We start from the raw sequence: 8,879 nt of genomic DNA, 5'->3' as shown, positions 1-8,879 counted from the left end.
GACATCCGGATGTGGACTCTCCCAGAGAGCTGCCCCCCCCCACCCCATTCCTGGAATCCAGCTGTCTTGGGCTCCCTCCTTCTCACACTCTCTATAAGCTGTCCTGTCCACCCTTGTGACCTGACCTCCATCTGACCTCCCAATCCCAAGGCCAGTCTTCCAAAATTCCCAAGTCACTTTTCTGACTGCCTGTATTCAGTCTCGTCAAACCTGTCCCAGTCATCTCTTCCCTCCCACATCCTGTGCCATAGCAAGCAGTACTCTGTGCACTCATTCACCAAAGCCTGACAGGCGGGAACCGCGCTGGCCCTCAGCCCGGGGCACCGCGGCCCCCGCCCATAGCACCCCTCTGCCCCCACCTCTGCACTGTTCACTCTGGTCGACAGTGCAAAAAACATCTACTTGACACATATACAACATTATATACAGAGTCACCAACTCAGATTTTCACTTATTATTGTCTTTATTTAAAATATACTTAATACATGCATTAAATACAACATTGAACACATAAAACTCTGTTACAAGGCGTATATAACCTATCACTCAACCCAAGAACTGAGTGTTACAATAACTTGCATCCACCACGTATCCCTCTGCAATCCGCTCTGCTTCCCCCCTCGGGGTTCATTCTGCTGCTAAATTTTGGTTTATTGTTTTTACTTTTTTTTTAAAACACAACACAGTTTTACTGTTTACATATGGTTAGACATTATATTCTTTGGTTTTGCTTGTTTGGGGGTTCCATAAAAATAGCATCATAGCACGTGGTCTTCTGGGATCTGCTTTGGTTGCTTATTTCCTGAGATTCACTCTGTCCGGTACAGCTGCGGTTCATTCATTCCCACCACTGAATATACCCCTCAGCGTGAATACACCTCACTTATGTGCCCACCTCCCTAGAGACAGATGGACATTTTGGGTTTTTCGGTTCCTGACTCTTCTGAAGATGTTACCATGAATGTTCTCGCCCACACCTCCAGGCGCGGGTGTGCAAATCTGTTGGGTTCCCCAAGAGGGAGTCTGCGTTGGAAGCCAGATCCTAAGGCACTGCAGGAGTTCCACTCTGGGGGGGAGCGTAGTTTTCTGGAGCACAGCTGTTTCGGCATCCCATATCGTCAGGCTCCTGAACTTCCACAAACCTCACGGGTGTAAAATGGTATCTCGTTGTCGTCTTCATTCGTATTTCTGATCTCCGATGCTGTGCAACATGTTTTTGTAAGCTATGTGTATTTCCTCTCCTGGGAAATGCCTTTTCTGGTCTAATTCTGCCCAGTTTCTTTTTTTCTTAAATAGGAACCCTCTATCTGTTCTGTTTACTAATCCTTTGTCAGTTTAAGTGTAATACAAACATCTCAAGTCATGGCTTGTCTTTTTGCTCCTTTCAATTGTTTATTAGCTTAGCACCAATCTTTTAAAAAACAAACAAAAAAAAAAAAACGGTTGATGTAACCATCTTTTCTTTTTGTGGTTAGTGCTTTATGTCTTGAGGGATTCTTTCCTGCCCTAAGACTTGTCCATGCAAACACTGAAACATATATATTTTTTTATTTAAGACCTTAATGTATTTGTAATTGATGGCTGGATAACTCGAGCGGCAGAAACCAGATCTCACCTTTTCCCTTCAGATAAGCATCATCGCAGCACCCTGCGGGGTCACCCTGCCTGTCCTCCCGGATGTGCCAAGCCACCTCCGCCATGTCATAAAGGCCAACACACACATGGGTTATACTGCGGCTCCCCATTTCACAGCCCTGCTCGGAATGCCCACCTCTGCCCCCCACACAACAAAACTACTGACTCGTAACCTCGTCTTCATATTTGGAAGCACTCAGCTATTCTTAATCCTTTGCTTTTCCATATAAATTTAAGTATCTACTTGTCACCCTGAACACAGCCTCTACTCTAATTTCTGTTGGAAATGGCACTGAACCTACAGATCAATTTGGGGAGACCGGATACCTTTACAAGCCTTCATATCCCTGTTCATGAACACAGACAGCTCTTCTTTTGTTCCTACCTTGCTTTATCTTTATTCTTCAAGTCCCAAGTTAGGCCTTCATCTAAGCATTGCCTTCCCAAAGTGTCTCAACTGCTGCCCGACTGAAGTAGGCTAAGTGCATGTTTCCCATGCTCACTTTCCAGATTCCTGTAACAGTTCAAGCCAAAGGTGATACAGGCTGTGAGGTTTGGTCCTGGAGTGGTGGCACCATTCTTCACGACTGAATTTTATAACTGCAGAGGGATGAGACGAGACACGTGGGGTCTGAGATGTCCGTCTGGGGCTGCTGGATGTATGCTGTGCTCTTCAGGATGGAGCTCAGAGGGGGAATACTGACTCTGTGAGATCACCCAGTGAAACCACACATGATAAGAAGGTCACCAATGACAGGCCTTTGAGCACGCCAGATTTAAATGGGCAGAGGAAGAAAAAAAAGTATGAAAATGGCTGAGAAATGACCAAAACACAGAAGGATAACCAGAAAGTGATGCCAAGGGGAAAGTAGAGAAAGGTGAATTTTGAAGAAGTGGGTCAGTATTGTCCAAGCCCAAGCCGATGACAATCACTGGGAAGGCCACTGAGTCTAAACTCTGAGGGGTCACTGATGCCAGAAGAGGCAGGTAAAAACCCAACTTCACTGGGCTCAGGAGAGAAAGAGGAAGCAGCAGATAGTATCTATTGAGGGTGTGCCAAAGAGAAACAAAAAGAAGGTGGATTGTTCTCTACACGAGTTTTGCTGTGAGTGCAGGGAGGACAGAGGAGAACATCTCCAAGGAGAAATGGGTTGTCCTACACCCAATCTCCCCACCACCCCACAAACCAGGCTCCTCAGTGCAGACAGCACAGCAGGCAGCAGAGAGAGAAAGATCCCGAACAAGCACCTCTTTAGAGGGAAAAATAATGTGGCATCTTCGGTGAAAATGGTGACAGCAAGTGGGTTCACGCGACAGCCATCGACAGTGATGACCAGAAGAGGTTCTGCGTGGACGGGCTCCAACACAGAAGGAACCCTGCACTCAGCACAGCCACCTCCCTGCCTTCCTAGGGTGTGACATGTACAGGGGAGGGGTTTTCAATTTGCATTTTACATTCTTTCACGAATATGCAGGCGCTCAAACTTGCATGAAACGTTTTTGTCTTTGGAGAAAAAAAAAGGCATCCCTCGTGGGATCCGATGAATGATATGGCTTCAAGGAAGCCATTCTGTCACATCACCAGCTGCGGGAAGAGATGGTAAAAACTCAGTGCCATCAGGAGATTCTAAGCAACTCTAATTCCGACGAAATACATTCAAATATTCGGAGGAGTCACTCTTTCTCATGGAGGAAGGTACGAAGAATAACACACCTGTTATGGACCAGAAGGTAAGTCTTCCAACTAAGTGTTTCGGGAAGCTGAGTCCCATTCTCAGTCAGGCACAGACTAACGGTACTCACAGAAACCCACAGCTGTGTTCGCTTCAAGGGCAAGTGACGGCTAAAGGCCCGTTACACTCTAAGTCCACGTGGATACAACGTGGATGCGGAGGCTTCTCCTTCTCCTAAGACGTTCTCCCTTTGCCTCCAATGCACTTGAATGTACACTCGCTAGAACTGCTCTGGGAAGCAAGGCCAGCTGTGAGAGCCGAGGGAGAGGGCTGTCACCCCAAACGTGAGTACTACCGGTTCACAGGACATGGAGGCAGCTGCCCTGTCCCAGTCACAGTGTAAACAGGGGTCTAATCCCAGGAAAGGGCACCAAGGGCAGTCAGACATTATCAACCACATCCCCTGGTATCGTCTCGCCTCTGTTAGTCTGTTCCCTTGCCAGGAAGACTAACCATGTGCTCTGAGGCAACACCCACTGAGCCCCGCAGGAGCCACCGTGAGTCAGAGCCCCTGCCACGTGCCCTACGCGCACCACCTCATCTACCCGCCCCTCAGGCCCCTGACAGAGGAACTGGAATCGCTGTCCCTGCTTTAACAGATGAGAAGACAGTGCTGGAGAATGGAGGCAATTTGCTTGTGTTGCACAGGCAGTGGCAAAGATGAAATGTGAATCCAGGTAGGTCTGCCTTCAAAGTCCATGTTCTTGGCCGTTTCCCCCCAAAACAACCGAGAACACTTCACTGTGCTGTTCCTACACTGTGGGAACCCGCAGCTGGGTTGGTGCAGAAATGGGGGGATTGAGTGGAATCACGCTGCTCACCCATCCAACTCTGCATGGGATACCCCAGCTCAGCGGAGGGCCTGCTCAATTCCAGAAAACAGCCACGAGACGCTAACCACACCGAGCAGCCACCTCGCCCCACCTCCTCCTCCTCCTTCAGGGCAGGGAACATGAAATCCGATGAGCACGCCACTGTGTTTGGCCACACTAGGGCAAACAGCCTGAGCATTTCGGGCAGTCAACGGTGAGAGCGGGCCTTCTGCCAAAGGGACTTCAGCACCCATGTAATCAGGAGTTCAGAAAATGAAAATGAGGTCTTCCAGAGGGAAAGCAAACTTACACCTTCTTCCCTGTCAGAGTCCACTATTGCAACCATTCAGATTAAAATGCCCCACTGCACACAGTGTGATTTTGCCAGGGGTCACATTTTTTCCACACATTTCTCTATTCAGCTAAGTCTCGGGCCTTTTTCTAAGAGAGCAAGAGAAAGAAAAGAAAAAAAATAAAAGATAACAAGTGGCCTCCTAGACGCAAAGTAAAAATGAAAAAAGCAAGCTGACTTGCTTTGAAATGCAGAAGACCTCTATCTCCAGCCTGTCCCATCCAGAGGGACCAGGAAAACCCCCATAGCTATGCATGCTGCTCTCCGTTCAAGGTCCTCTAGAAAGGAGCCACTTGCTTTCCAAGGACACAGGGAGGTTCCATCCACCAAACGGTCTTCCAAAGCCTGAAGGAGAACGAATGTTGCCCAGGAGCCGCCAGGCTGGTCTGCTGCTGCCGTTCATTTTAAAGGCACTCTACACTATGCTTCCTTGAGGATCCTCAAGCAGAGAAAAGGATTTAAAAAAAAAAAAAAAGCTACTCTGTGTCGTATCCCAAAATGGGTCCCAGCCATTTCTCAACCTCAGCCACAGACATGTTCTTCCGCAGAGCGTAATCCTCAATCTGCAAAAGATTAAAAGCAGCACATCGAACCCAAATGGTAAGACTTTCTGAAGTGAAGTTGACACAGGATTTGCTAGGAAACGTGAAATGCCTTCCAGGTCTTGTTTTATAGCACTCTACTAAGCTAGATGGAGATGGATATTTGTCTAGTCACCAATCGCCTTATTCTCTGGGCACGAGACAACACACAGTACGTCTCTGGTGCTGAGATGCAGGCTGGAGTGCATGAGCATTGGGGGCGTAGGTGCGTAGATGGGAGGGCGAGGGTCGGGGTAACGAGCTGATATGAAATGGAAGATATTAACTGGGGGTAAATTTTGTCACACTTTCCCTTCCTTCTTATTCCCATTCACATGTAAAATAAAATAGGTTCTTTGGTTCCATGTAAGACAAGACAGGCCTCTAGGGAAGCCATACACAATGAAACAGCTAACTTACCTGATCCTTGGAAATTTTCCCCACTGAAAAGTACTTGGACTTCAAATTGGAGAAGTAAAGGCCGGATACTGCTGAAGCAGGTGCCATCGCAAGGGATTCCGTTAACCTAATGCCTGGAGAAAGCAACACAGGGGGGAAATGCTGATTTCTTCAGTGCCCAGCACAGGGCCTGATGGTTGGCGGCACCCAATAAACCCTTGTTGAGGAAGGAACAGGTGAAGGAAAGTGAGCTCATGCCTTCGAGGTGGACACATGATACAGCATGAAATTCAGGCCAGTCTCCTCTAACTCAAGGGGACAGGCCTGGAAAAGACTGTCTGTACCCCTCCCACTGCCAGTCCTCCACTATCAGAGACAGAGGCCTCCTTTGCTCCTAATCCTGGGCCTCCCAGAGAAGGAGCGCCAGCCCTGGGAGGAAGGTACCATGTGGACCCCAGACTTCTGCCCCTTGGGATGACCAACAGTCGGGCCCTGAGAACGAGCCCACAGCAGTACTCAGAGGGGTCCCAGGCTGTCCCATCTAAGCCACTCATCTTATGGACAAGGAACAGAGCAGCATGAAACTTAAACACTGCCAGAGAGCACCAGGTAGCTTATAGCAGGGAAGGACTTGAATCGGTATCTTATGGTTCCGGGAGTCCACGCCATTCCTGGCAGTATATACCCAAATGCCTCAGTCCCTCACCAGAACCCAAGTCCCCTTCATCTGATCGACACTGATGGCTTCTGATTCACTCATTGACACTGTTAACTGTGTCAATAAAGGGTAAAAGCCAGGAGAGGGAAGAGCTGAGGAGCAGGAGCCGTGTCCAGACACACCGTCTGTGAGCGACGGGAGGAGGAAGTGACGCGAACTACTGAAGACTACGAGGGTCACTAATGGAGAGGTGAGAAGCCGTGACAAGCCCTGTAGCGGGGAATCACGGCGGGAGATGGGCGGGCAGTGTGATAAGCTGAATTCCCATCTGTTACAGGTTCAGAGAAAGTAATGGAAGTCGATCAATCTAAAAGTGGGGGCGTGGGACGACTATTCAATAATGTGGACGTAAAATAGTGTGATCAGCACCCAGACCAGACTTGAGAAAGGGTGGGATTTCATTGTGAGCCTTTCCACATGTTGACACGTGTGGCCCCATGTGTGCTGCTGTGACAGGAGCACACCGTGACCCGCACAGAGCGGGAGGGCGCCCCCCAGTCCCCACACGCACCCGTGCACCGCTCCACGTCGGCCAGCTTCCACATGGTGAGCTTCTCGCTGTGGTCAGGCTGGCTGGGGTAGCCGGGGGCCGGCCGGATGCCCTCGTAGCGCAGCCGCCGCAGGTCGGCCACATCCAGCTGCTCACAGCGGCAGTAGGCCCACAGCTCCCTGCGGACCCGCTCATGCAGCTCCTCCGCGAAGGCCTGCAGCAGGGAACGAGGTGTGCACGGGTGAGGCAGGAGCTCCCGGCCCCCCAGCCCACCTGCCCTCAAAGCCCACCAGGGCGCCCCCCTCACCTGCACTGCAAGCAGGAGGAACCGGGCGAGAGGGGCGGGACAGGATTCCTAGCTCGCCTGTCGCTCCCTTAGCGGCTCTCTGCCCGGGCTCTGATGTCCCCTCTTCAAGGACCTCGGGGATTCGAGGGCCCTGAACTAAAACATTTCCCTGACAGTGGCCAGGAGGAGACACAGGGACCATTCCAGCTGCCAGGACTCCCCTGCCAGCTTTGGGAACAGGGAGAGGGGACCCTGGCCACGCACAGAAAGATGAGGAATCTATGGCGCATCCCAACAGGAGAACGAGGAGCCCTGGCACAGGAATCTGTCCTGCATTTCTCAGGCACCTCACAAGGACATCCCAACAAGCAAAGGGAGACATCACAACCGCAGGGAAGACACCGTGGTTCTAAGGACAGGAACAGTGGCACTGCTGGAGGTGTCCTTTGCCCAAAACATGATGTGTGAGAGCAATTTGAGAAAAGCGGATTTAAAGTTGCATGTGACTGGGTGTGGTGCATAAGCAATGAATCTTGAAACACTGGAAAAATAAAATAAATTTTAAAAATAGTAATAAAAAATTAAAATGAAGTAATATTGCATGGGATGCTAACGCCAGCCTCATCTGACGGTAAAAACGAAACAGCAGGACGTGGATGCCAAGGGCTGCCCAGCACCTGGCCCCGTAGCGCTCCCCATCCCGTGCCCAGCGCCACCGCTCTACCTCTGCCAGTCGGTCTCCCAGAGCCTTGACCATGATGCTGCTGTAGTCGTCACACTCCTGCTCATAGGCCCTGCTTAGCTCCTCCACACCGAAGCAGGCGACGGCAAACAGGCCCAGGTAGTCGCGGACACCGGAATGCAGTGGAGCGATGAAGTCCGAGAGGCAGTGGTATGCATCCGTGCTGGCAGAGTCCTTCTCGGCCTTCAAACCCAACAGACAGATGGACGGACCGTCAGTGCGGACGTGGGAGCAACGTGCAACAGACAGCAATCTAGTCTCAGCAGACAGATCTAAGCTTCGCATAGGGAGGTCTGTTTTGTTCGCTGTTATATCCCCAGCTCTTAGAAGAGGGCCTGATATGTAGCAAGTATTCAATAAATATTTGTTGAAGCAACAAGAGATAAGATTCTAAAAAAATACATGACATGACGTGACATGTCAGTCAAGAAATCCCTGCGTTTGCTCCTTCCCACATTTACCACATGTCTCCAGGCACTGTGCTAGCAACAGGAACCCTAAGCATTCATCTAAAATAAATTTTCCCTGAAGGTGTTTTCAATTAGAAATCAACATTAAATCTGAAAGTTACATCCAAAAGGGATCCGCTAAATGCATAAGCCTCTAGTTTGCATCAGCAGACGCAGTTCAGCAGACGTCCGGTCAGCAGCCCAGGACCCCATGCCGCCAGCCACGGTGGTGGCTCGGGAGACCCAGAATTCAGCAACCTAGCTTTGGGAGCCTTTCCTCCAGGCTGGGTGCCCATCCTTGCCTGTTTCTCATGCCCAAATGGTGACGGACTGCCCCCTGCCACCAAGCAGGCAGATAAGGTCATATACATATTTCACAACCAAGAAATACCTGCTGGGAAGATGAACAGCCAGTAACTAGTAGGTACTGCGTGCTTATGGGAAGAACAGCCAGTCACTAGTATGTACTGAGTGCTTATGGGAAGATGAACAGCCAGTAACTAGTAACTAGCATGTTCTAAGTGCTTATTGTACATCAGGCATTATTCTTGGTGCTGCACGTGAATTCGCTAATTTCTTGCTGCCAATTACCCTGTGAAGTAAGGAAGTGATATCATCAGGCCCATTTCAGACAGGAAACCAGAGATAGACAGAGCTTGCCAGTGGTAGGTCAGGGGTCTGA

The 8,879-nt window shown here is 50.0% G+C and overlaps 1 protein-coding gene across 4 annotated transcripts in view; it reads right to left on the bottom strand.

Annotated features, from left to right (window-relative positions):
• Nucleotides 1–467: 467 nt before the first annotated feature.
• Nucleotides 468–8,879, bottom strand: part of MTR (5-methyltetrahydrofolate-homocysteine methyltransferase) — a 100,560-nt gene continuing 92,148 nt past the window's right edge. For all 4 annotated transcript variants that reach the window (XM_046027468.1, XM_046027469.1, XM_046027470.1 and 1 more), the window contains 4 exons: nt 7,731–7,931; nt 6,742–6,934; nt 5,534–5,646; nt 468–5,095 (listed from right to left, as the gene is read on the bottom strand). In XM_046027468.1, the coding sequence (XP_045883424.1) occupies nt 5,009–5,095; nt 5,534–5,646; nt 6,742–6,934; nt 7,731–7,931 (594 nt within the window). In that variant the 3' untranslated portion in view covers nt 468–5,008. The remainder of the gene's footprint in view (nt 5,096–5,533; nt 5,647–6,741; nt 6,935–7,730; nt 7,932–8,879) is intronic.

This window comes from Meles meles, chromosome 13, assembly GCF_922984935.1.
Source record: "Meles meles chromosome 13, mMelMel3.1 paternal haplotype, whole genome shotgun sequence".
Classification (NCBI taxonomy): domain Eukaryota; kingdom Metazoa; phylum Chordata; class Mammalia; order Carnivora; family Mustelidae; genus Meles; species Meles meles.
This window is presented reverse-complemented; position numbering and strand designations above follow the sequence as displayed.